At 47.6% G+C, this 27,240-nt stretch overlaps 1 protein-coding gene across 1 annotated transcript in view; it reads left to right on the forward strand.

Annotated features, from left to right (window-relative positions):
* Positions 1 to 2,026: 2,026 nt before the first annotated feature.
* The window catches only part of CHRD (chordin), a 62,785-nt gene continuing 37,571 nt past the window's right edge, over positions 2,027 to 27,240 (forward strand). The window contains exons 1-6 of the mRNA XM_087965429.1: positions 2,027 to 2,351; positions 7,633 to 7,736; positions 9,034 to 9,160; positions 17,369 to 17,515; positions 20,068 to 20,185; positions 26,909 to 27,005. Of these exons, the coding sequence (XP_087821555.1) occupies positions 2,084 to 2,351; positions 7,633 to 7,736; positions 9,034 to 9,160; positions 17,369 to 17,515; positions 20,068 to 20,185; positions 26,909 to 27,005 (861 nt within the window). The 5' untranslated portion in view covers positions 2,027 to 2,083. The remainder of the gene's footprint in view (positions 2,352 to 7,632; positions 7,737 to 9,033; positions 9,161 to 17,368; positions 17,516 to 20,067; positions 20,186 to 26,908; positions 27,006 to 27,240) is intronic.

Here is a 27,240-nt window from a genome sequence, read left to right on the forward strand (position 1 = left end):
ATAGTGTGGTGACCAAAACTGGATGCAGTACTCTAGGTGTGGTCTTACTAAGGCTTTATAGAGTGGTATTAGTACCTCACTTGATCTCAGTTGTATCCCTCTGTTAATGCAATTTAGGATTGCATTAGCTTTTGGGGCTGCTGCTGCACACTGCAATTCTTGACGAAGATATCTTTTCTTTTTAGGTACACTGAGAGCACTTGCATGCACCATAGACAAATTTCTTGTGTGTCCAATCACACTTGTCCAATAAAGAATTCTACTATTATTTCTATTTCTATTTCTATTTCTATTTCTATTTCTATTTCTATTTCTATGATGATGATGATGATGATGATTATTATTATTATTATTAATTATTATTATTATTATTATTATTATTATTATTATTATTATTATTATTATTATTATTATTATTATTATTATTATTATTATTATTATTATTATTATTATTACTATTATTATTTATATTGCATCTCTATCTGGAAGCTTCCAGGCAAGGCAAGGACAGATGCTCTGCACCCAATCCTAAAGGCCAACACACTTTGGGGTGGGCGAGGCACCTGCCCATTTTGGAAGGGCGAAAGGGCATGGATGCAGTGGTAGGGATCCACGGGGTCTCCAGATAAGATGGATTACAGCTTCCACCCTCCTCTACCCAACTAACTCTCTTGGGGGAAGCTGAGTTAGGTCAATGCAGTAAGACAGTGGCTAGGATTTGGGGCACTCACACTTTGGAGCTGGATTGGTTTGAAGAAGAAACAGGGTTGCTGAGGATTTGTCTTCATGGGGGTGGTGGTGTTATTTCAGAAGGCAAGGCTGGCAGCCCGATTTCATACATTCCTTTAACCTACAGGTAGACAACACTTGAGGTGGGGGGGGAGCCTTACGAAGGAACCCCCTTCTTGAGGAATGGGCAATTTATTCAGTTGGAGGCCAGAAAGGGGGAGATAAGCCCCCCTACTTTTTGGCCGGGACCAAAAGTTTTCGTTTTAGCAAAGGAGGAGGGGGCATCTAGGAGGCCTGGGAAGAGTCAGGGTCAATTTTGAGCACTTTTTTGGACCAGCCTGGAATAAGTGCTTTTGGGGGATGCAAACTGGGTGTGCAGCGGGGTGGGGGGTCTCCCAAAATATAACAGGGAAGGCTCCCTCGTCACATCTACACCTCCAAGTGGCACCACGGCTCCCCTCCGAGCTGGGTTGGGGTTCATTGGTGATGATTTGGGGGAAAGGCAAGCGGGGTGGCCCGGCCAGCCATTCCGGTGAGGGGAGCGGGGTCAAAGGAAGGCCAGAGAAGGACGTTTAGGGTTGGGGAGGGGGCTTTCTCCTGCCCCTCTCCTGCCCCTAGGCTGGCCATGGGACTCTCAGGGTCCCCCCCTCTGCATGGGCTTAGTCTGCACCCCCCCTCCCCGCTTCTCCATCCCTAAGGACCCCCTTTCTTAAGGGATGGGCAATTTATTCCCTAGGGGGCTGGAAAGGGGGAGATAAGCCCCCTCCCCCACTTTCTGGTCAGGCTGAAAGTTTTCATTTTAGCAAGGGGGGGACATCTATGAGGCCCAGTGAGGAGAGTCAGGGTCCATTTTGAGCCCTTTTTTTGGACCCGCCTGGAAGAAGCACTTTTGGGGGGTTGCAAACGGGGCAGGGAGTCTCCCAAAGGGGGAGAGAAGCCCCCCCCACTTTTTTGGCTGGGATGAAAAGTTTTCATTTTAGCAAAGTTTGGGGGAGAGGAGAATTTAGGAGGCCGGGTGGGGAGAGTCAGGGTCAATTTTGAGCCCTTTTGGAATGAGCACTTTTTGGGGGACTGCAAATTGGGCGGGCGGGGGAGGTGTCTACTTTTTTTGGGGGCTGCAAATTGGGCGGGCAGGGGGTGGGGGGTCTTCGTCCGCGGAGGCGGCGGGAGGGGCCCCGATCCGTCCCGACGACCCCCCCACCCTCCCTTCTCCATCCCTCTAGCGCACACCCGCCCCCCCACGCCCCCCGTCCCCCCCGCGGCGGTGTTGAGCGCGCCCCGCTGGGGCTGTGATCTGCAGTCCTCCTCGCCTTTGTTTGTTCAAGCCATCGAGCCCTCCGTTCGGCTCCGGCCGATGCCGGAGCCTATAAAACCCGGCGGGTCTCGGGGCTGGTCCAGAAGGGGGTGGGCGGCGGCGAGTCGCTCCGGGATCCGCGATCGCCTCGTCGCGATGAGCCTCTTGGGCGCCCAGCTGGTGCTGCTGCTGTTGCTGCTGCTGGTGGTGGTGCCGCCGCCCGCCGCCCTCGCGTGGCCGGGCCCGGGGTCGCCCGTGGGACCCGCCAAGACCCTCCTGCTCATCCAGCCCGAGTCGACGGAGCCGCTGCCTGCCAAGGGCGCGCAAGGTAGGAAGCCTCCCAAAGCGCAGGAGCCGAGGAGTTTTCTTTTTTTTTTTTCGCGGGCGGGGATTTTTTTTTTAACGAAAGAGTTCGAAGGGACCCTGGGAGGTCATCGAGTCCAACCCCCCTGCTCCAAGCAGGAGAGACCCTCTGCCGTTCCACAACAAGGGGGTTGCCCAATTCTTTCTTTCTCCCTCCCCCACTTTCTTCTCTACACTTCTCCCTCCCCTATTTTTCCCCCTATAATTTGCTTTTATAAACTAATAAAAACTTGGAATTTTTATTAGTTTATAAAAGCAAATCATAGGGGAAAAAATAGGGGAGGGAAAAGGAGAGAAAAGAATACAAGATAGATTGAGAGCCTGAGATAGAAAGGACCTTGGAGTTTTTTTTCTAGTCCAACCCCGTTTCAAGCAAGAAACCCTCTATCATTCCAGACAAATGTGTCTGGCCAACCTCTTCTTCAAAACCTGCAGTGTTGGAGCAGCCACCGTTTCTGGTGGCAAGCAGTTCCACTGGTTCATTGTTCTCTCACTGTTTAGGAAGTTTCTCCTTCATTCCAAGTTTGCTTCTCTCCTAGATTGGTTCCCATCCATGGCTTCTTTGTCCTGCCTTCGGGTGCTTTTGGAGGATAGCTTGACACCCCTCCCTCCCCTCTTCTATGGGGCAGCCCCCTCCAGTATGGAAGAGCCTGCTACCGTGTCACCCACGGTCTTTCTTCTCCAAGGGCGGATCCGGGCCGCTCTCTTGGCGCGGCTGGCTGGATCCCTCCGTCTCCAGCTGGCTTCGACGCCCTTGAGCGCTTTCCCGACCGCTGCGCTCCATCCGTTCCGCAGCCACGTCGGGGAAAGGGCCAGACGCCGCGTGTGGGGCTGGGGGTGGAGGGGGGTGGAAACTCGGCTCTCACCCACCTCTCCGGACCCCCCACCAGGTCCTTGGAGCCCCGCCAATCCCCAATTATGGGCCGGTGGTCGCAGAGGCGCCGAGCGTGCGTTGGAAGGGCGGGCGCAGTGCCTTCGGGGAACCGCGGGAGCTGGGAGTTGGAAGGGACCTTGGAGGTCTTCTAGTCCACCCCTCCGCTCAAGCAGGAGGACCCTCTACCATTCCGGACTAATGTCGAATCGGAGGTCTCCAAAGCACCAAGGGGGCAGGACAAGAAATAACTTGGGGAAGATGGCTACTTAAAGAGAGATCCGACCTAGAAATAAGGGATAAAAATTCCTAACAGTTCAAACATTTCATCCGTGGGACGACTTGCCTCTAGAAGTTGGGGCTGCTCCAAACACTAGTGGCTTTTAAAAGAAGAGATTGCACCACCGTTTGTCTTCAATGTATAGGGTTTCCTGCTTGAGCAGAGGGATGGACTAGAGGACCTTGAAGGCCCCTTCCAACTCTGCTGTTCTGTATATTCTGCTCGGCAGCGCGACCCTCTCCCGTCCTTTCCCACCTGACGGCGTGGTTTCTGAACGTGTGAAGAACTCCGAGGAGGCGCAGCCACACTTTCCGAGTTCTGTTAGATCTGCCCGTTTAGGGGGAAAGGGACAGGGACAGATTTTTGGAATTAAAGCGGGAGGGAAGAGACAGATGGGAATGAATCTCCTTCGGTCATTAAAATCAAGTAGGTGAAGGCAGATTCTGGCCCCATTTCCTACTTGCTTGTCTTGGGTATTCACACGTGTCAATTGTTTTTTTTTAGCTTTAGTTTCTTATTTTTTGCTTTGTTCGTGGGAATGATCTTTCATGATGTTACGTGTATCCAGAGGTGAACGCTCCGGCTGCAGAGGTTTAACCTGTTAAATGCACACTTTGGAGTTCGCCCCATATGCTTCATCCTGGACAAAATGAGCCAGTTTCACATTGCATTCTTTGCACAATACAGTCGTTTATATAAACCAGAGGTCTCCAAACTTGGCAACTTTAAGACTTGTGGACTTCAACTCCCAGAATTCTCCAGCTATGCTGGCTGGAGAATTCTGGGAGTTGAAGTCCACAAGTTTTAAAGTTGCCAAGTTTGGGGACCCCTGATATAAATGCAGAAATGGCTAAGCCTTTAGCTGGTCTGGATAAGTGTGTTGTGTGAATATTGTCTCAAACACTGGTAACCTTGGTTCAAGCATCTTTTGTCCATATGCTTGAATCCCAACTTTAGCAAGGATTTAAAAAAAAAACATTCTCTGTATGGACCATATCTTTTTTTTTTAATCATTGCTGTCACACCTGAAGGCAAGACAAGAAGTAAAGGGCAGAAACTTATCAATGGGAGATCCAACCTAGAACTAAAGAGAAATTTCTTAACAACTAGAACAGGGGTCCCCAAACTTGGCAACTTTAAGACTTGTGCACTTCAACTCCCAGAATTCTCCAGCCAGCTATGCTCCTCCATCACCGGAGAGTTTTAAGAAGACATTGGACAGCTATAGGTCAGAAATGGCAATAGGGTTTTTTGCTTGAGCAAGGGGCTGGACTAGAAGACCTCCAAGGTCCCTTCCAGCTCAGTTTTTTTCTTTTTTTCTTTTTTAACTTTGATAGCAATAACCAAGTTGAAGGGGAAATTCTTGGGGAAATTCTGATTCAAAGGAATGCTTTCTGGGGGGTGGGAAATAAAAGAATAGGGGCTGTAGGATATGGTGATTTGGATCAGCTGAGACCTTGGCCTTAAATAGCTGTGGGGAGGGGCATGAGTGGGATAAGAATAAAGTAGCAAGCAAACTATTTACTAAGTCTGCATTACTATTACTATTAATCCCCCCATCCTTCCTCACCCATCTCGTCCCACTTATGACTGTATGACTGTAACCTTGTTGCTTGTATCCTAACAATTTTTATTGACTGTTTCCTAATATGATTTGATTGCTTATTTGTACCGTATGACTATCTTTAAGTGTTGTACCTGATGATTCTTGACTCTTGACGAATGTCTCTTTTCTTTTTATGTACACTTGAGAACATCTGCACCAAGACAAATTCCTTGTGTGTCAAATCACACTTGGCCAATAAAGAATTCTATCTATCTATCTATCTATCTATCTATCTATCTATCTATCTATCTACCTACCTACCTACCTACCTACCTACCTATCAATCAATCAAGTTGTTTCCTCTCCAGTTTTCGACGGTTGGAATGGGATGGGGTAGGATGGGATGGTGTAAGGCCGAGGTCTCCAAACTTGACAACTTTAAGACTTGTGGACTTCAACTCCCAGAATTGCTCAATCAAGACATGGCTGAGGAATTCTGGGAGTTGAAGTCCACAAGTCTTAAAAAGTTATCAAGATTGGAGACTCCTGCTTTAGAAAAAGAGTTCCTCAACCTTTAGCAACATTAAGATAGGTGAACTTCAACTCCTAGAATTCCCCAGCCAGGAATTCTGGAAGTTGAAGTCTTGGCCCAGGAGGAGAAATAATAGTTCAGACTAAGAAAACTGTTTAGCATTCTGTCCCAACTATTGTCTTCCCGAAAAGGTAGATACCAGCTCCCGTATTTTATTTACCCCAAAATACCTGAAGGGGTCCCAAGTGAAGAAGAGGAAGTCTTCTCTGCAGTCATGTAAATCAGGGGATCTCCAAACTTGGCAACTTTAAGACTTGTGAACTTCAACTCCCAGAATTCCTCAAGTCAGCCATGGCAGATGGATTCTGGGAGTTGAAGTCCACAAGTCATAAAGTTGTCAAGTTTGGAGACTCCTGGGCTAGATGAAAACCGAGTCTTGTGCGAAAGACTCATTTTGTGCATAAGTGTGTGGCTTACATTTTTTTTTTTTTTTTGGCAAACCTAGTTGGGTGAATTCAGCATCCCACATAGGATGACAACCCAGAGAATGGGTTGATTCACTTGCTCGATTTTAAGTACAGTGCAGAGGTGGTATTCAGCAGGTTCCGACCAGTTCTGGAGAACCAGTAGCAGAAATTATGAGTAGTTTTGGGGAACTGGCAAATGCCACCTCTGACTGGCCCCGCCCCCATCTCTTCTCTGCCTCCCATTGAGTCCCAGCTAATTGGCTGGGTCTTCTTTGGTTGCCCTGCCCAGGAGAATGGAGCTGGAAAGCAGGTTAGTGGGGTGGAGAGGGAATGGAGATTTTACAGTATCCTTCCCCTGCCATGCCCATCAAGCCACACCCACCAAGCCACGCCCCAGAACTGGTAGTAATCTTTTTTGAATCCTACCACTGCTTCCCTCTCTCCCCTCTTTCTTTCTTTCCTTCCTTTCTTCCCTCCATCCCTTCCTTCCCTCTCTCCTTCTTTCCTTCCACCCATCCACCCTCCTTCCTTCTTTCCTTCCTCTCTTCTTCCTTTCCTTTTCCTTCCTTCCCGCCTTTTTCCTTTCCTTTCCCTTCCCTTCCTTCCCACCAAGCCACACCCACAGAACCGGTAGTAAAATAAATAAATAAATTTTATTCAATTTTCAAAGATTAAAAACATAAAATACAACTTTATACATCCTTATATCAACATCAAGGCATCTTTTACATTTCCTTACATTTTTTCTCTATATATAATTTCTTATTCCATTGCCATTGCATAATTCTTTCCTTACTCTTGTTACAAATCAATATATTTCATCATAGGCTTTGATTTTCTCCATAATACATATACTTATTTATATGATTTCTCATTCTTTACCTAACTGCCATTTTAATTTCTTTTTATTCTTAAACCATTCATACCAGGCATCCCAGACTGTGTAATATGTGGAATCTTCCTTATCTTTTAATTTCAACGTTAGCCTGTCCATCTCTATACAGTCTTAATATTTTTTTTCATAACAACATCCTCTGGTGGTACTCTTTCCTGCTTCCAAAACTGTGTGTAAAAGATCCTTGCAGCTGTTAAGATATGTAACATAATATATCTATCTTTTTTGTTACATTTTTGTGTTGTTATGCCTAATAAAAATAGTTCTGGTTTGGATTCAATTTTCTGTTTTATAATTTCTTCTAGCCATTGTTGAATTATGTTCCAGTAGTTCTTCACTTCTGGGCAGGTCCACTACATATGAAAATAAGTGCCTTTTTCTTTCTTACACTTCCAATAGTTTGGGCTTAGGTTAAACATTTTTGCTGGCCTAGTGGGGGGTAGGTGCAGGAGTAAATTTTTTAATCCACCACTGGTACAGTGGTTTCTCAGACATGGCCACTTTTAAGACACACGGACTTCAACTCCCGGAATTCTGGGAACTGAAATCCATGTGTCTTAAAAGTGGCCACGTCTGAGAAACGTTGATTTAGTAGGCTTGGCAGCTGGTTCAATGCACATTTTTCTGGAGCACTCAAACCTCTTTTCCTTTGCAGGATGCTATTTCGGTGGCCGGTTCTACACCTTGGAGGACACCTGGCATCCTGATTTAGGGGAACCCTTTGGCATTATGCACTGCGTGATGTGCACCTGCGAACCAGTAAGTGTAATGGAAGATCCAGGTTATAAGGCAGGTGTGGTTGAATTGGCCAGATTTCCCAGGTTTTTGGAATGAGGGATCCTGACACAGCTAGTCCTTGACTTACAATAGCTCATTTAGTGACTGTTAGAAGTTAGCAACAGCATTGAAAAAAGTGACTGAGGACCATTTTTCACACACTTATGACTGTTGCAGTATGATCATGTGATTTACATTCAGTGCTTGTTCATATTTGTATGTAGGTATGTATGTATGTATGGTATTCAGCTTTGTTTGGGTATTTTCCCACGTCATTGTAGTTGTGCTTTTAAAGTTGTAGCAACGTTTCGACAGAATCTCATCTGCCATCATCAGGCTTCTGTATTGTGTCCGTCTGTGAGTCAGGCCCCCACATTTGTTGGCCCCCTGACTCAGAGGCCCCCTGATGATGGCAGATGAGATTCTGCCGAAACGTTGCTACAACTTTAAAAGCACAACTACAATGACGTGGGAAAATACCCGAACCAAATATATATATTCTTAAGTTTTCACTTAATAATAATCCTAATGCTCTGATGGTCATTTGGAAAAATCCTGTCTTAGTGCACACCTAGAAGCCAAGAGGAACATACGTGCCAAATTTCAAGTTTGTACGCTTTATGGTTCTGGAGATTTTGTGATGATGCATGAGTGGTATTTTGCAAATATATAAATATAAATATATAAATACAAATACAAATACAAATACAGGTAGGTAGGTAGGTAGGTAGGTAGGTAGATAGATAGATAGATAGATAGATAGATAGATAGATAGATAGATAGATAGATAGATAGATAGATATAGACATAGATAGAATCTTACCAATCCCTTAAGGATTGATGCTAACAGCAAGACTCACATACAGGTAGTATGAAAAGTGGTCATAAGTCACTTTTTTCAGTGCTGTGGTAACGTCAAACAGACACTGAATTAATGGTTATGCTTCAGGATTATCTGTGGCCTCTCCTTTGCATATCAAGAATAATTCAAAATTGCTTCTTTCCACACTTGGAAGGAATAGAATTTGGAAGACCAGTGTGTATTATATAATTTGGATCCATTTGGCTGCCAAAAAGTTGATGCCACATTCCTAAATCAGGCAAAATATTGATGATAAGTAATTGTAGCATTCAATGCAAAAACGACAGGAGGATTTTGCGCTGGGTGGGAAGATTCTGCATCATCCCTAATAAAACACCAAAGTGCTAGGATTTGTCTCTCCAAAACCAGAAGATGATCCATTGTAAAGATTTTCTATTTCCTTTTTCCTCCCTACAGCAGAGAAACCGGAGAGGGAAACCTGCCGGCAAAGTCACCTGTAAGAACATTAAGCATAGTTGCCCCAAACTTCCTTGTGCCGATGCTATTGTGCTTCCAGGACAATGTTGCAAATCCTGCCCCAAAGGTAAGAAAATTACAGGGGGGGTCCTCACTTAACGGACGGCCTTGTTTTGTGACCGTTCAAAGTTATGGCGGTGGTGTAAAGGGATAGCTTGGCAAACAATCCTCGCATTTACAATGGTTGCTGCATCAGCAGTCACCTGATCAACATTTGTATGCTTCCCAACCGGCTTGAAACCAGTTTGCCACTAGCAGAGTTAATCCCAAAGGTGCTTCTGAAAGGGCAAGTGGACTTTCTTTGTTTTTCCCTTGAATAACAACTGAAAAAAATCCCAAAGTTGCTTTTTCAGGAGGCAACTGGACTTTCTTAGTTTTTCTTTTGAAGACATTTCACTTCTCATCCAAGAAGCTTCTTCAGCTCTGACTGAATGGTATGGGATGGAAGGATTTATATTCCTTGCAGACAGCTGGTCATTTGCATCCTTTTAAAGGGTCACTGAGGCCACTTGGAGGTTTATCTGTGTCCTCAGAGTCACCTGAGTAGTGCTCCTGGTTCCTGTAGTCTGCAATTTTTTCCACTGAAAATCCATTCCTACTCGCACACCATTCCAAGGGCGTTCATCCCAAATTGTAAAGCTAAAGGTCTGAAGAGATTCTCAGCCATCCAGGTTGTGGTTGTCGCAAAGATGCATTTTTCAGGAGGCCACTGGACTTTCTGGGTTTTTTTCTGGGCTGGTGATCATGAGCCTTGATGTAAAGTCATGCTGGCCATATGACCACGGAAATGTCCACGGACAACACTGGCTCTCTCTCGGCTAAGAAGCGGAGATGAGCATTGTGCGCTAGAGCAAGAGTCTTCAAACTTGGCAAGTTTAAGACTGGTGGACTTCAACTCCCAGAATTCCTGAGCTACCAAGGAGGAATTCGGGGGGGTTGAAGTCCACAAGTGTTCAAGCTGTCAAGTTTGAAGACCCCAGCCCTAGAGAGTCGGACACGACTAGACAAGGGAGACTTTTATATCAGGGGTGTCAAACTCAAGGCCTGCGGGCCAAATCCGGCCCGTGGGGTGCTTAGTTCTGGCCCATGGAGCCACCCTGGAAAGAGCAAAGGACTGGCCTGCGGGGTCTCTGCCAGCGAAAACAGAGCTCCGGAGGGCCCTCCCAAGCTCCATTTTCGCTGGCAGAGGATTGCAGGAGCCCCATGCAGCTGAAAACGGAGCTCGGGAAACCATTTTCACTGGCAGAGTGCTCGGGTCACCACAGGTGCCCCCTGACATGGGTGATGTCAAGCTGTCTATGCCCACCTTGGCCACGCCCTCCAAGGTTAAACAGGACCCTCCCAAGCTCCGTTTTCGCTGGCAAAGGATTGTAGGAGCCCCCTGCAGCTGAAAACGGAGCTCGGGAGCCCGTTTTCACTGGCAGAGTGCTCGGGTCACCACAGGTGCCCCCTGACATGAGTGATGTCAAGCTGTCTATGCCCACCTTGGCCACGCCCTCCAAGGTTAAACAGGACCCTCCCAAGCTCCGTTTTTGCTGGCAGAGGATTGCAGGAGCCCCCTGCAGCTGAAAACGGAGCTCGGGAGCCCGTTTTCACTGGCAGAGTGCTCGGGTCACCACAGGTGCCCCCTGACATGAGTGGTGTCAAGCTGTCTATGCCCACCTTGGCCACGCCCTCCAAGGTTAAACAGGACCCTCCCAAGCTCCGTTTTCGCTGGCAAAGGATTGTAGGAGGCCCATGCAGCTGAAAACGGAGCTCGGGAGCCCGTTTTCACTGGCAGAGTGCTCGGGTCACCACAGGTGCCCCGACCACAGGTGCCCCGACATGAGTGATGTCAAGCTGGCCACGCCCACTCTGGCCACGCCCCCCCCAAGGTCAAACACAACCCTGATGCAGCTCTCAATGAAATCGAGTTTTGACACCCCTGATTTATATAGTTCCAAGTTTCTAACAACTTGGAAATGAGGAACAAAGCTCAACCACCTGCATGGCTGGTCTGAGCCCCTCTGAGCCTAGCCATGAGAGCTGCATCCCTTGAACCATCTTAGCCATCTCTTGTCCCTGAGGATGGTCCATCGGAGGTTTGCTTACCTGATCGTTCTGTCATCTGTTCCTTCCGCAGGGATTCATGAGGACCAGAAGCTTTCTACTTTCTTTCTTTCTTTCTTTCTTTTCTTTCTTTCTTTCTTTCTTTCTCTTTCTTTCTTTCTTTCTTTTCCTTCCTTTCCTTTTCTTTCTTTCCTCTTTTCTTTCTTTCTTTCTTTCTTTCTTTTCTTTCTTTCTTCCTTCCTTCTTCCTTCTTCCTTCTTCTTCTTTCTTTCTTTCTTTCTTCTTTCTTCCTTCCTTCCTTCCTTCCTTCCTTTCTTCTTCTTTCTTTCTTCTTCTTCTTTCTTCTTTCTTTCTTTCTTTCTTTTCTTTTCTTTCTTTCTTTCTTTCTTTCTTTCTTTCTTTCTTTCTTTCTTTCTTTCTTTCTCTTTTGGCAGAGAAACAGTGAAACCGAGTTCTTGGAACCGTAGACACCCCTACACACTCACACACATGTCCTCTTGGCAGGCTTAGCCTACAAGATGATTTCCTAGAACAGCCTGTTCTCCCCCTGTCCCATGTCCTTCTTTCCCTCCCGTCAGTTGCCTCTTTTTCCCTCTCCAACTCCGATGTTCAGCATAGGTTCTGCCTCAGATGGCAGACGGGGAGGGTGGGGGGCAAGACATTGAGTAGGACAGATATGTAACCTCCTCTCTTGTTTATTTGGTGTGTTGATTTTCGGTGCCCTGCTTTCCCTTGTATAGTCTATACTTCCCATCTGTTTAGCTTTCCCAAGATGACTAAGCAGGCGATGTGTTGATCGCCATAACACCCTGCACACACCTGCCCTTGTCTGCTTCCCAGCAGCTGAACAGAGCTAATGTTTGGACAGAAGGAAGCTGTCTGGAGCCACCTGGCTACAAGGAGTAAAGGGCTTGGAGTTCACTACTAGATGGACTGCCCAGACAGCCTCTGCTAGGGAGATTCTCAATCATCCAGGTCACGGTTTTGTCCCAAAGATGCTTTTTCCCCCACCCCAAAAAGGAAACTTCTTGGGGGTTTTTTTGGAAACATTTTGCTTCTCATCCAAGAAGCTTCCTTCTTGGATAGGAAGCCAAAATAAAAGTCGACGCAGTCAGGGGTGGAGTTCAAATTTTTAACCACCGGTTCTGTGGGCGTGGCTTAAGTGGTGGGCGTGGCTTGGTGGTCATGTGATTGGGTGGACGTGGCTTGGTGGTCATGTGATGGTGGCTGGGCGTGGCCAACTCAATATCACTCACATCACTCACATCACTCAATATCAATATTAATATCAATCAATATCACTCACATCACTCACATCAATATCACGCCTCTCCTTGCCTGGCCTCTCATGACTGTGGGGTATGCTGCAACAGCCGTAAGAGTGAACAATGGTCATAAGTCACTTTTTTCAGTGCCATTGTAACTTTGAATGGTCACTCCACACAAGCAAAGTACCTTCAAAGGAGGGGAAAATAACTCCAGAGACATTCCAGAGACAGGAAGTCTAGTCCTGCCAAGAATGTAATAAGGGTTAACGGAGAGGCAGTTTCTGTAAGCAACACCAGAATGTTTCCTTCCTGCCTTCCTTACAGGATTAGGCCAGTAATTTCTTCTAGAATGTTAACCGGTTCTAGAGAATAGGTGCGAACTGGTAGAATCCCATCCCTGGACACAGTCCTAGGCTGTATTAACAGAGGGATGGAATCAAGATCCCATGAAGTGTTAATACCACTTTATAAGGCCTTGGCAAGACCACACTTGGGATACTGCATCCAGTTCTGGTCACCACGATGTAAACAAAAAGTTGTTTAGCATTTGTTTAGCAACCGTTCCAAGTTAACAACAGCATTGAAAAACAATGACTTTATGGCCATTTCTCACATTGTAGCAGCCCCGTGGTCGCATGATCAAAATTTGGATGCTTGGCAACTGGAGTGTATTTGTGACGGTTGCAGGGTCCCGGGGTGACATGATCACTTTTTGCCACCTTGAATAACAGAATAACAAGAGTTGGAAGGGACCTTGGAGATCTTCTAGTCTAACCCCCTGCTCAAGTAGGAGACCCTAATACCATTTCACGCAAATGGTTGTCCAATCTCTTCTTTAAAAAAACTTCCAGTGTTGGAAGCATTCACAGCTTCTGGAGGCAAGTCGTTCCCCCTGATTAATTGTTCTGTCAATGGGGATACAGAATAACAGAGGGACAGATTTAGAAGGGACCTTGGGGGTCATCTAGTCTAACCCACTGCTCAAGCAAGGAGATCCTGTCCCATTCCAGACAAATGGTTGTCCAATGTTTTCTTAGAAGCCTCCAGTGATGCTTCTAAGGAAGCCTTCCAAAGGAGATGCCCTTATCTAGAATAGAATAGAACCGTGATGGTGAACCTGTGGCACGCGTGCTACAGGTGGCACGCAGAGCCGTTTGTGCGGGCACGCAAGCCCCAGCCAAACTGACCTGCACTGCGCATGTGCGCAACTACCGGCTGATTTTCAGCCTGTTTGAGGTCGTTTATGCCTTCCTGGAGGCCGTAAAACGGGCCTTCTGGAAATACCGGAAGTGCCAAAATGAGCCCGTTTTTTCGGCCTCCCAAGGCTGCAGAGGCTTCCCTCAAGCCTCCGGGAGGGCAAAAACGGCCTCAAACGAGCCAAAAATCAGCTGGGAGGCGCGCGCATACGCCGTGCAGGGAAGGGGTGGGGTTTTCCATGCACATGAGCAGAGGGGGCGGGATGCATTGCATTGTGGGTGCCGGCACACCACAACAAAAAGGTTCGCCATCCCTAGAATAGAAGCTTCTGACAAGCCAAGTCCATTGGGAAGCCAAGATTCCCTCAACTACCATGTCACTAACTTAACAACGGCAAGGAAAATCGTAAAATTGGGTGGGGGCGTGGGGGGAATACACTCACTTCATAACCGTCCAGCAAGAGTAAATTTGGGCTCAGTTGTGATCGAAGACTAAATGTGTATAAAGAGAAACCATCACTAGCTAAATCGAATATCCCACATCTGTCTCAGAGTAAGGACCGTGTTCTCTCTTTCCACCCGGCTCTGAAATCATCTGTTACTTTGCTGACATGGCAAAATAACCGCAGCTTGTTTTTTGATACGCTGATTAATTTCGTGTTTGGGGTGTTTCACTTGGGAATTACGAGGGAACCGGAGTGAAAGCGAGACTTTGTCCTGTTGTGGCCAAGGAGTCTCGCAGCCACCTGAGGCCTGTGGTCTCTCCCAGATGTTTACAAAATGCCACCCAAACCTGCAGAAATCATATTTTTCTTTAAAGAAAAAGCAGATTTGGGCAGTGTTAATCATTGCATGGGGATGCCGTAAATTCTTCCGTTCCTGTTGCCATGTGGGATTATCTCTCCTGACGCCACTCTGTTTGAAATGAAGGGGAATTCCAGGTACCCTTGTAATGTTGGAAAGCCCTTTTCTGCCTCTTTCCCCCAGAGATGTTGGGGCAATTCAGTTCCAGAGTTGGCCCAATATACCAGACCCAAGGCATAGCGGCATCTTTATTCTCTTGTATGTCTGCCAGGCACACGTGTAACTGTGTGAAGTAGGAGGTGGGTCTTGTTTTGAAAGAGGGGGGTCATTTGTGGGTGTCAGGAGCTGTCGGCTTTTATCCACTGCATCCAAGGTTTGGTCATCACAACACAAAACTGATGTGGAGACTCTGGAAAGAGCAATAAAGATGATTTAGGGCAGGGGTCGCCAACCTTTTGGACCTCAGGGACCACCAAACTCATAATTTTAAATCCCGCGGACCAGGGACCCTGGGGAAATCCCCAAAAAAGTCTGCAGGAAAATTCCCCACCCCATTTTCCTACCAAATGATCATTCTTTATTTGGGATCACAGGATACCGTTCTCAGGGGGAGACAGACAGAGAGAGAGAGAGACTTTTGGCTTCATGCAAGGAAAGCAGCAGAAGTCTTTCTTTCTCTTCCCCAAACTCCACCAGAAATGAGTCTTTGCCGGCACAGCCCCTTGGAGCAGGATGCCTTGCAGGGTCCCAAAGACTCATTTCTGGCGGAGTTTGGGGGAGAGAAAGAAAGACTTTTGCTGCTTTCTTTGCGTGCAGCCAAAAGCAGAAGAAGAAAGAAGTGGAAAGAAGCACCCCGGTGGCCAGGCCAGGTGCGTGGGGTGAGTGGGGCAAGTCGCCCCCCCTCTGCCCTTTCCCCCCTCTCCTCACTACCTCATGTTGTTTGCAATGCAAGCAACACAAGCCTTGTGTTCCCACGGGTCATGTGGGCGGCGCAGCCTTATGTTCCCACGCAGCCTGGATTAATTGCTTTGGGGGTAACATTTCTCTTCGAACCACCAAAATTTTCTCATGGACCACCAGCGCTTCCCAGCCCACTGGTTGGCGACCACTGCTCCAAAGCACCTGAGGGTAGAACAAGAAGCAACGGGTAGAAACTACTAATCGAGGAGGGAAGCAACCTAGAACTAAGGAGAAATTTCCTGATAGTTAGAACAATTAACCAGTGGAACAGCTTGCCACCAGAAATTGTGGGTGCTCCAACACTGGAGGTTTTTAAGAAGGAATCGGACAGCCATGTGTCTGGAATGGTTTAGGCAGGGGTCCCCAACCGCCGGTCCGCGGACCGGTACCGGGCCGGAACAAGCCTTACCGGGCCGCTGGTTGCTGGGCGCCGCCATCTTTTTGGTAAAAAAGCAATTTTTCGTCAAAAAGATGGCGGCGCAGCGGGTGAGCTTTTCCGGTAGAAAGCCATTTCTACCCGAAAAAGCTCACCAGAAGCGCTGGCGCCGCTATTTTTGACGAAAATCACTTCCGTGACGTCACCGGAAGTGATTTTTCGCCAAAAAAGATGGCGCGCCCAGCTGACGCCGGAACTGGGCGCGGCGCCCAGCTGACGCCGGAACCGGGCCGCGCGCGAAAAGGTTGGGGATCCCTGGTTTAGGGTTTCTTGCTTGACCAGGGGGTTGGACTAGGAAAACTCGTAGGTCCTTTCAAATGCTGTCATTCTATCTTGTATTCTTTTCTCTTCTTTTTTCCTGTTTACAGTTTTTATTAGTTTATAAAATAAAATACAAAAATACAAAAGCAAATAGTAGGAAAAATAGGGGAGGGAAAGGGGAAGGGAGAAGTGTAGAGAAGGGAAAAAGAAGGAAAAGACATATGACTCCCTCTGATGCCGTAGAATAAAACAGTAACATCAAACCGTAACTTTTTAATTTTTACATCATAGCATAAACGAGTCATTTCTGCAACAACAAATCTATTTAATCACTAAAATCCAAAATAAATGTTTCATTTTTTTTTCCCCACCTGAAGCCAGAAGTCCAGAAACGGTTTCCAAGTAGAAACAAAAATATTTGTTGTTGTTTCTGGAAAATAATGAAAACAAAATTCTGCATCTGCCTAGCAGCATCCATCCGTATTCATCTGGCTAGCATCCTGTCAGTATGTGAGAGAATTGAGGGCTGTTTGGAAAGTGAAGCAGTATTGGCTGTGTGAACAAGTAGGAGACAGCAAGCAGCCTGGGCGTGGCTTAGCTCAACTGTTCTGTACTAATGCTGCTTGCTGCTGTGAAACTAAAACTGAAAAAGCCCTCTGCTTGTGTTTTGCATTTGGAAGATATTTCTTTTCAGGTGGGGAGGGGGAGTAGAACTCTTTTAGCATCAGAGCGTGTTAATAATAATATATGAATACTCATGCTCTGATGGTCATTTCGAAAAATCCTTTCTTAGTGAGCCCCTAGAAGCCAAGAGGAACATCCATGCCAAATTTCAAGTTTGTAGGCCTTACGGTTCTGGAGATTTTGTGATGATGCATGAGTGGTATTTTGCTTTTAGATGATAGGTAGGTAGACAGGTAGACAGGTAGACAAATAGACAGATAGACAGATAGACAGATAGACAGACAGACAGACAGACAGACAGACAGACAGATAGATAGATAGATAGATAGATCACCAATTTTTTGTCCCCAATTTTTTCCCCATTAAACTCAAAAGAAAAGTTATTTTCTCTTCTTGTGTCCCGTGATTCAAATGCTATTTTAGTCATTTAACCCCTGCGGTGAATCACTTAACAGGATAGTTCATGCAAAGGAGCAAAATTCACTAAACACATTGTCTCACCTAGCGACGTAAATGGGGTGGGCCCTCAAGTGTGGTCATAAGTTGAGGACTACCCTGTGTACGGAGTGCCCTTATTTTTGAAAGCTTCAAATCGCTTTCTGTCCTCCCTCATGCAGCCTCCGCCAACACCGCGGAGAAGAGATCGGTGCAGCTGTTTGACAAGACAGAATACTCCCAGGAGAAAGAAGATGGCTTACACAGGAACTACAACGACCGTGCCTACTTCAGCTCTCAGGACTTGATCCGAGACGACAGCCAGATAGGTATGGGTGAGGTGGTGCCCAGGTCCCGATTCCAGGGTGCGTGTTTTTGTGTGTAACCACAGGATGTGGTGTTAAAGACTTTTATCTTCCAGAGATATTTAGTATAGGTGGTCCTGGACTTACAACAGGTTGTCTGGTGACCACTTGCAAAAGTGACTGATGACCTGATGAGTCGTGGTGGCGCAGTGGTTAGAATGTAGTATTGCAGGCTAATTCAATGCGCTGCCAGCAGTTCGAATCCCACCAGGCTCAAGGTTGACTCAGCCTTCCATCCTTCCGAGGTTGGTAAAATGAGGGCCCAGATTGTTGGAGGGCAATAGGCCGACTCTGTAAACTGCCATGTAGAGAGGGCTGTAAAACACTATGAAGTGGTATATAAGTCTAAGTGCTGTTGCTGATGCTATTTTCCACACTTATGACCATTGCAGGATCCCCATGGTCAGGTGATTTATATTTGGATCCTTGCCAACTGGTTCATATTTATGACGGTTGCAGTGTCCAGGGGGTCATGTGATCCAGTGGTTCAAAATTTTTTTACTACTGGTTCTGTGGGCATGGCTTGGTGGGCGTGGCAGGGGAAGGTTACTGCAAAATCCCCATCCTCTCCCTACCCCACTAACCTGCTTTCCAGCTCTGTTCTCCCATGCCAGGCAACCAAAGAAGACCCAGCCAATCAGCTGGGACTCAGGAGGCAGAGAATAGAGGGGGGCGGGGCCAGTCGGAGGTGGGATTTTCCAGTTCTTCAAACTACTCAAAATTTCCACTACCGGTTCTCCAGAACCGGTCAGAACCTGCTGAATACCCCTTTTGTGACCTCCGGACAAGCAAAGTCAATGGGGAAGTCGGATTCGCTTAACAACCGTGTTGCTAATTTAACGACTGCATTGGTTCACTTTGCAACGGTGGAAAGACAACTCATAAAATGGGGCAAAAGTTACTGAACAAATTTCTCATTCGGCAACATACATTTTGGATTCAATTCTGGTTGTCAAGGAGTCAAGGAGTCCCTGAATACATTTCATTTCAGGCTAAATGAAATGAAATGCATATTTGCAGGCCGACTCTGCCCACTGCAAAGAGTTTGATCCTGGCCGGCTCAAGGTAGACTCAGCCCTTCTGTCCTTCCAAGGTCGGTAAAATGAGGATAACCCAGATGGTTAGGGGGGCAGATAGGTTGACTCTGTAAAATCGCTTAGAGAGGGTTGTTGTGATGACCCAGGGTGGGATACAAAATAAACATAGTCACAAAAACAGGTGAAACCCCTTTTATTCCTTCACTTTGCTTCAAAGCTCCAAATATACTTGACTGGAGACAAAAAACTCCCCCACAAACAGTTATGAAAAGGAGGAAATGCCATTTAAACTAAAAATGCCTATAAATTATAAAGAGTAAAAACAACACAAACCACACTGAAGCAATTAAGGGAACCAGGCAAGATGAGGGCTTGAAGACGTCCACAGATATCGGAACACACACTGGGAAGGACGCCAAACTCAGAGAGGAACGACAAACTAGAGATATTTCCAAGCTTTGTTTCCAGCACTGACCCATATGCATGTCTGTCCTTTTAACCAGTTCTCACAGCTGCAGCCCATGAAGGGGATCAAGGCCCTTTCCTCCCCCGTAGACCATGCCATTCATGTCTCACTCTTATCCTCTCCTCCCTGCATGCCCTAGGATGGAGAAGGGATGAGCCTGGGTGCTCCTCTGACTGCCCAGCCTCCTCCCCAACCTCCGAATCACATTTCCACTCCCTGTCAGCTGTTCCTCCTCTCCCTCAGAGTCAGTCTCCAACAGGGGCATGACAGCTGTGAAGCACTGTGAAGCAGTATAATAAGTCTAAGGCCTATTGCTATTGCATTTTGGCAAAACCAGTAGAAAACCATGGGATGCTGCAAATGGCTGTACATGCAGCCTGTTTGCTAAGCATCTAAAGTACAGGTACCCCTCGACTTACAACAGTTCAGTGAGTGACCGTTCGAAGTTACAATGGCACTGAAGAGTGACTTATGACCATTTTTCACACTTACGACCCTTGCAGCATCTCCCCATCATGATCATGTGGTTTACATTTTGATGCTTGACCACTGACTTGTATTTACGACGGTTGTCGTGTCCCCTGGGGTCATGTGATCCCCGTTTTGCAAACCTTCTGACACGCAAAGTCAATGGGAAAGCTGGATTCGCTTAACAACCCTGTGACTCACTTAACAACGGCAGTGATCCACTTAACAAATATCGCGAGAAAAGTCATAAAATGGGGCAAAATGTCGCCTAACTCTTTTCTCACTTAGCAGCATCAGTTTTGGACTTCACTGTGGATGTAAATTGAGGACCGCTTGTACAGGCACGTAGCCACGAGAACCCTCCCTCTGTCGGAATTTCAAATCTGGGTTGTAGCTACTCGATTATAACTTTGAGTTGTCGCTATGCAACCTGTCGTTTGTCAAGGACTCCCTGTATTTCAATAATAAATAACTGAATTCATTTCCAGGTGGCAGGCAATGTAAGATCACACCAACTTCTCTCTCTTTTTTTTTTTGCTTCTCAGATTTTGTGGCATTGCTGATCGGGGGCTCAGGTCGAAGAGGGGCTGCCACCAGCGCAGTGGCGAAAGCCAGATTCACTCTCTCACACACGCATCTGATCTTCTCCATTAACTATGAAAGGTGGGTGAGCCTCAATTATGTCTCCATCTGATGTCTTAATCAGTTAAATATGAGCCAGCACTATGCAATGGCAGGCAAAAATGCAATCCTAAGTTGCATTAACAGAGAGATACAATCAAGGTCAAGTGACGTACTAAGACCACCCTATAAAGCAGGGGTGGGCAAACTACGGCCCGCGGGACACATCCGGCCCGTTGGTCATTTTAATACGGCCCGCCTCTGAAAAAAATATATTCCCCTCTGGAAAAAAAATTGGGGCCGGCCAAAAGAGACCCCGCGCCGCGCGCCAAAAAATTGCACACACAACACGGAGCTGGGCAGCCGCTTCCCTGGTAACGGGGCCAAGGCCACCGCCTGGGGAACGCCCACTGCTTTCCCTCGCCAGGGCTGGGCGGTGGCGTGTTGCCCTGCACCGCGTGGCCCCTGCCTGGCAGCGTGCTTCTCAGCTGGTCTCCTCCTCCTCGGCCATACAGAACAAACAGGCAGAGAAGGAGGAGACCAGCCAGCTGGTTGGGGGAAGCTTTCTGCGCCGAAAGAGGCAGCTACTAATCTCCGGCTTTGCTCCGCTTCTCCAATGGTCCGGCACCACCCTGTTCTATGCGCCGGCTGCTCGGACTTGCTGGGCCTGACACATAGAACAGGGCGGCGCCGGATGTTGGAGAAGCAGAGCGGAGCCGGAGATCATTAGCCGCCTCTTTCGCAGCACAAGAAGCCTCCCCCAACTGACCAGCTGCTCTCCTCCTTCTCTGTCTGTTTGTTCTGTATGGCCGAGGAGGAGGAGACCAGCCGGCTGGTTGGGGGAAGCTTTCTGCGCCGAAAGAGGCAGCTACTAATCTCGGCTTTGCTCCGCTTCTCCAATGGTCCGGCACCACCCTGTTCTTCTTGTGCTGCGAAAGAGGGCTATGATCTCCGGCTCCGCTCTGCTTCTCCAACATCCAGCGCCACCCTGTTCTGTGTCAGGCCCAGCAAGTCCGAGCAGCCGGCGCACAGAACAGGGCAGCGCCGGATGTTGGAGAAGCAGAGCGGAGCCGGAGATCATTAGCCGCCTCTTTCGCAGCACAAGAAGCCTCCCCAACTGGCCAGGTGCTCTCCTCCTTCTCTGCCTCCTTCTCTGCCTCTCCCTCTCGCTCCTCACAGTTGCCCTGAGCTGGTGCGGTTCTTTACTTGGGCAGCCAGACGCCTGCAGCAGCGCCCGCAGCAGCAACAGGCAGTTCCGCCCGGGCTCCACTCAGGTGTCCGGCTGGGGCTGTCAGGAGTTGCTACCGCCGGCGCAACTCCGCGCGGCTCCAGTCCCGCGTTGCCTTGGGAAGGGAAAGGCAAAACCAGGAGCCGCTGAGCCTGAACCTCCGGTGCCGCTGCTGCCGTTGCAAAGCACCGCCGCGGCTCTTCCTTTTTGCCTTTCCCTTCCCGAGGCAACGTGGGACTGGAGCCGCGTGGAGCCGTGCCGGCAGTAGCAACTCCTGACTCAGGGGGCCTCCGAGGGGAGGGGAAGGAGGAGAAGAAGGGGGAAGGGGGCAATTCCCAAAAAATCTTGTGCTGACCCGGCCCGTCTGTCAAATTTTAAAAGTGAATGCGGCCCCCAAGCCAAAAAGTTTGCCCACCCCTGCTATAAAGCCTTAGTAAGACCACACCTAGAGTACTGCATCCAGTTTTGATCTCCACACTATAAAAAAGATGTTGAGGCTCTAGAAAAAGTGCAGAGAAGAACAACCAGGATGATTAGGGGACTGGAGGCTAAAACATACGAAGAACGGTTGCAGGAACTGGGCATGGCTAGTCTAGTGAAGAGAAGGACCAGGGGAGACATGATAGCAGAGTTTCAATATTTGAGGGGCTGCCACAGAGAGGAGGAGGGGGTCAAGCTATTTTCCAAAGCACCCAAAGGCCAGACAAGGAATAATGGATGGAAACTGATCAAGGAGGGATTCAATCAAGAAACAAGGAGAAATTTTCTAACAGTAGGAACAGCAACCAATGTAACAGCCTTCAGAAGTTGTGGGAGCTTCATCACTGGAAGTTTTCAAGAAGAGGCTGGACTGCCATGGTGTAGGGCAGTGGTGGCTAACCTTTTTGGGCTCCTGTGCCAAAAATTGCTTACCTGATCGTTCTGTAATCGGTTCCTTCGGCAGGGATTCATGAGGACTCACATGCCAGCACCCAGAAGGCAATGCACGTGCCCCCACGCCCCCTGGCGCATGTGCACGCAATCACCCCCTGCCGCCCCCTTACTGCACTGCGCCTCACAACTGATTTTCGGCCCGTTTGAGGTCTTTTTGGCCTCCCAGAGACTTGAAGAAAGCCTTTGCAGGCCAAAAAATAGGCCCGTTTCGTCACAAAATGGCCCTATTTTTTGGCCTGCGAAAGCTTTCCTCAGGCCTCTGGGGGGCCAAAAAAGGCCTCAAATAAGCCCAAAATCAGCTGTGAGGCGCGCTCATGCGCAGTGAGGTAAGTTTGCCTGCAGCTCGTGTGCCAGCACAAATGGCTCTGTGCGCCACCTGTGGCACGCGTGCCATAGGTTCACCATCACGGATATAGGGTCTCCTGCTTGGGCGGGGGGTTGGACTAGATGACCTTCAAGGTCCCTTCCAACTCTTGTTGTTCTGTTATTCTGATATCCCCCCGTATTTTCATAGGAATGGGGTGGAGGAATTTCCCATCCCCAAGAGGCCAGAACCAACCAATGACGTTCAAGACAAACTGAAAAATCATAAAATGCATGAGTTGGAAGGGACTTCAGAGATAATCTAGCTGAACCCTCTGGGTCAGTGTAAGGATCTTCATGAGGATTGGAGAATGGTGGCCACCCGAATCTGGTTTTAACAACTCCAGCAAGGAAGAAGCCACCCACGGGATGTCCAACTTTGGCAACTTTTAAGACTTCAACTCCCAGAATTCCCCAGCCGGCCCTGCTTAGCGGAATACACTAAACCTATCCCCGAGAAGAGAAATGCCAAACTGTTCCTTGGGTTTCAGTTCAGCTCCTGTCCTCTCCACATCCCTTTCTTGGCCCTTGTACTCAGGGGCGGGCTGCTGGGGGCTCGTAGGGGCTCAGGAGAGCCCTTAGCTAAGATTCTGCGGGGCTCAGAGAGCCCCCAATAACCTCAGAAAGATAAGCAGCAAAGGAAAGCTCTTAATAGGCTTAATTGAAATTCTGGGCATTCAGCCAAGAGCATTTCTCACCTGGTAAAAGTGTTGCAAGCTAGATAAACAATCCACTCAGCGCTTGCGAGGGAGAGCCATGGAGAAAATCAGACATAGCCCCTAGCCTCTGAGGGGATGAATCCCCAAATAATAAGAATCACGTAACTCACCAGAAACTCCACTAAGACTCCAAGATCCATCGCAGAATCACTGCTATTAAGCCTGGTTACACCCAGTCTTTTATTTAAGTATTAAATGCATGAAATAATAAACAACTTTTTCACACACACACACACACACACACATATATGTATGTATGTATGTATATATGTATATATATATATATATTATTCAGCTTTGTTCGGGTATTTTCCCACGTCATTGTAGTTGTGCTTTTAAAGTTGTAGCAACGTTTCGGCAGAATCTCATCTGCCATCATCAGGCTTCTGTATTGTCTGTATATATATATATGTATGTATATATAGATATAGATATAGATATAGATATAGATATAGATATAGATATGGTATTCAGCTTTGTTGATTTCCATCAGTTAGTTAGCAGTTGTAGCACGTTGGCAGAATCTCATCTGCCATCATCAGGCTTCTGTATTGATGATGGCAGATGAGATTCTGCCGAAATGTTGCTACAACTTTAAAAGCACAACTACAATGACGTGGGAAAATACCCGAACAAAGCTGAATACCATACATGTAAGTACCCGTGAAAACTTAAGAAAACAGATATAGATATATGTATATATATATAGATATATATGTTTGTGTGTGTATATGTGTGTGTGTGTGTATCTATCTATACACATACATACATACATAGATACATAGATACATACATACATACAATTAGGGGAAGAAGCAATGTCGAGTTGGCCATACCCACCCAGTTACATGACCACCCAGCCAGTCATTAGGGCAGAGAACCCCTTGCTAAAAAAAAAAAAAAACATGAAGCCCACCCCTGCTTGTACTCCATTCTGATAAGCAGCTGGTATTTCTCCAATGGCTTTAGGGAAACACCAGGCACCGGGGAATTCTAGCTTGGCTTTGCACGGGATTCATCCCCGTTCCAAAGCTCTCCCCCACATACATTTAGTATGGCTGAATACAACTTGGCAAGCCAGGAGGGAAGAGAAACGAAGGGGGGAGGGTCATGGTCCAAAGAACAGTTTGGGGGAGTTTTATCGTCCCAGCCTCTGCATACTCGCTCGGTCTTTGTCCAAATAAACCGGGGGTCTTTTTTGGTGGGGTTTTGTCTATCTGCCTTGCGCATGGCTGGGGAAGCAGACGGAGGGAGGGGTATGTTGATTGAACTCTGATTGCAAAATCCGTGAGGCACCCAACCTCTTCAGTGAAGGGACACCAAGCCCCCACCCCCCTGTTTCCCCCCCCCTCCAAGCTGTTGCATAGCCAAGAGATGAGTAATTTCCAAACGTGCGCTCAGATTCCCAAAAGCAGCCTTCGTGGTTGTTATGATTCCAAGCAAGGCCAAAAACATGACAGCTCTTCAACCCTGGAGAAGCCAAGATGCTCCCTCTGCCTTTTTTGAGAGTGGGGTGGGGGTGGAGTTGTGATGGATGTGTGTGTGTGTGTGGAAGTGTGGAAAGGAATTGTTTTCGGCTGCCAAAAGCAGCGTTTCCTTCATTTATTTATGAAAAGATGTGCAGGGGTGCGTGGGTTTGGTGAACGTGGGGGAGGGCTGTTTGTTCTTAATCTTTTTTTTCTTTTTTTCTTTTAGCAGCCCTTGGGCCACTCTGAAAGTGCACCCTTTTCTTTTTTACTATTATGGATAAATTTCCTTTTTTTTCAAAGCAAGATGGGACGTCCCAGTGAAAGTTCAGTGTCCTGCTGAATATTTTCTTTTAATAAAAGCTTTACAAAATTAAGTTCGGTGCGTGACTTATATAACTGCAGTTTGGGACCAAAAGTTGTTAAGTGAGGGTCATGCCCAATGTTACGACCATTTTTGCCAGGGTCTTTAAGCATATCACTCCGCTGTTAAGCAAATCTGGCTTCCCCCATTGGCTTCGCTTATCTGAAGCCCCTGGGTAGTTGGTAAATGGTAAATCACGTGACCTCAGAACCGGTGGGGTTCAAAATGTTTTACTACCAGTTCTCTGGGTGTGGTGTGGCTTGGTGGGCATGGCAGGGGAAGGATACTGCAAAATCCCCGTTCCCTCCCAACCCCACTAACCTGCTTTCCAGGTCTGTTCTCCTGTGCAGGGCAACCAAAGAAAACCCAGCCGATCAGCTGGGACTCTGGAGGCAGAGAAGAGATGGGGGCGGGGCCAGTCAGAGGTGGGATTTGCCGGTTCTGCGAACTACTCAAAATTTCCGCTACCGGTTCTCTAGAACCAGTCAGAACCTGCTGAATACCACCTCTGGTTGGTCTTTGCACAAGGTTGTTCAGGACACTGATAAGCTGCTTTTTTCTCTCCATACTGGCTTAACTTTTCAATACTGTCATTAAATGAATCGTTGTAAGTTGAGGACTACCTGGTAGGGAGATGCTAGCAGGATTTGGTGGGACCTGATGGAGGAACCTTTTGTTGTTCAGATGGCTAGCTAAAGAAACCACAGACTTGACTTACAACAGTTCATTTAGTGACTGGCCAAAGTTACAACGGGCACTTGGAAAAAATCGACTTAGGACAATTGCAGCATCCCCCATGGATGCTTGACAACTGATTCGCATTTATGACGATTGCAGTGTCTCGGGGTCACCTGATCCCGTTTGGCGACCTTCTGAAAAGCCGTGGGGAAACCAAATTCACTTAAGAACTGTGTGGCTCATTGAAGAACTGTAGAGTTCCGCTTAACAAACATGGCGAGAAAAGTCGTAAAATGGGACAAAACTCACGGAACAACTTTCTCCCTCGACAACATAATTTTGGTCTCCGTTGTGGTCATAAGTCAAGGATTACCTGTAGTGTGTTCCACCATCAACCGGTTTAACACCTCCATTCTTGTGTCCGGAATCCATAACTACTTGTAATCTCAATTTTGGGAACGTGACTTCAACACCTGGAAGTCCTTTCGTCGGGGGTGGCCTTCAGCCAGTTTGTACTAGTTCAGGTGAACCGGATGTTAATTTTACGTCCTGTTCAATGAACCGGTAGTTCTGATGAGCGTGCTGGCCCTGCCCCACCCTGCCCCATTCCTCCCAGGGGTCTCCACGTGGCCCGTTTGGGATCCCAGGTAAGTGTAGGGGATGCATGGAGCTCGGGGAGGTGGAAACCTGGCCTCCCAGAGGGTTGTGGAGGGCAAAAACGGGCCTATTTCCCGCCTCCAGAGATCCTCCGGACCCCGGGGAGGTTGAAAACGGACCCCCCACAGCCCCTTTTTGCTCCCAGGATCGTGCAGGAGGCCGACTAGGCCACGCCCACCCATGGCCATGCCCACCCAGCAACCGGGCCGAGAACCGGTTGTTAAGTTGTTTGAAGCCCACCACTGCCTTTCTTGATGTTGAGTAGTTTCAGGAAACTCGGGGGGCGGAGGGGGGGGAATCAATATTTCTGTTCCTGGAGTGATAAATTCTGTTTTACATCCTCTGCTTTTTGTCTAGGCTGAGCCAACCAATCCGTGTCCATTTCTTGGAACCGGATGGGACGGTCCTTTTTGAACATCCTATACAACAAGGCACCGTCTTCCAAGATGGTATGGTAAGTGCACCACAATCAATGAGAATAGCCCTGGAAGGGACCTTGGAGGTCTTCTAGCCAGCCCTTTGTGATGGTTGCAGTGTCCCAGGGTCACACGATCCCCTTTTGCAACCTGCTGACAAGCAAGGTCAGTGGGGAAGCCGGATTTACTTAACAACCTGGTTACTCACATAACGACTGCAATGAGTCAATTAACAACTGTAGCAAGAAAGGGCATGGTTGGTTGCCTGGTTGC

The sequence above is a fragment of the Notechis scutatus genome, chromosome 4 (genome assembly GCF_049901735.1).
Source record: "Notechis scutatus isolate UNSWTSFEM ecotype Mainland chromosome 4, rNotScu1.2, whole genome shotgun sequence".
NCBI classification, from domain to species: Eukaryota; Metazoa; Chordata; class Lepidosauria; order Squamata; family Elapidae; genus Notechis; species Notechis scutatus.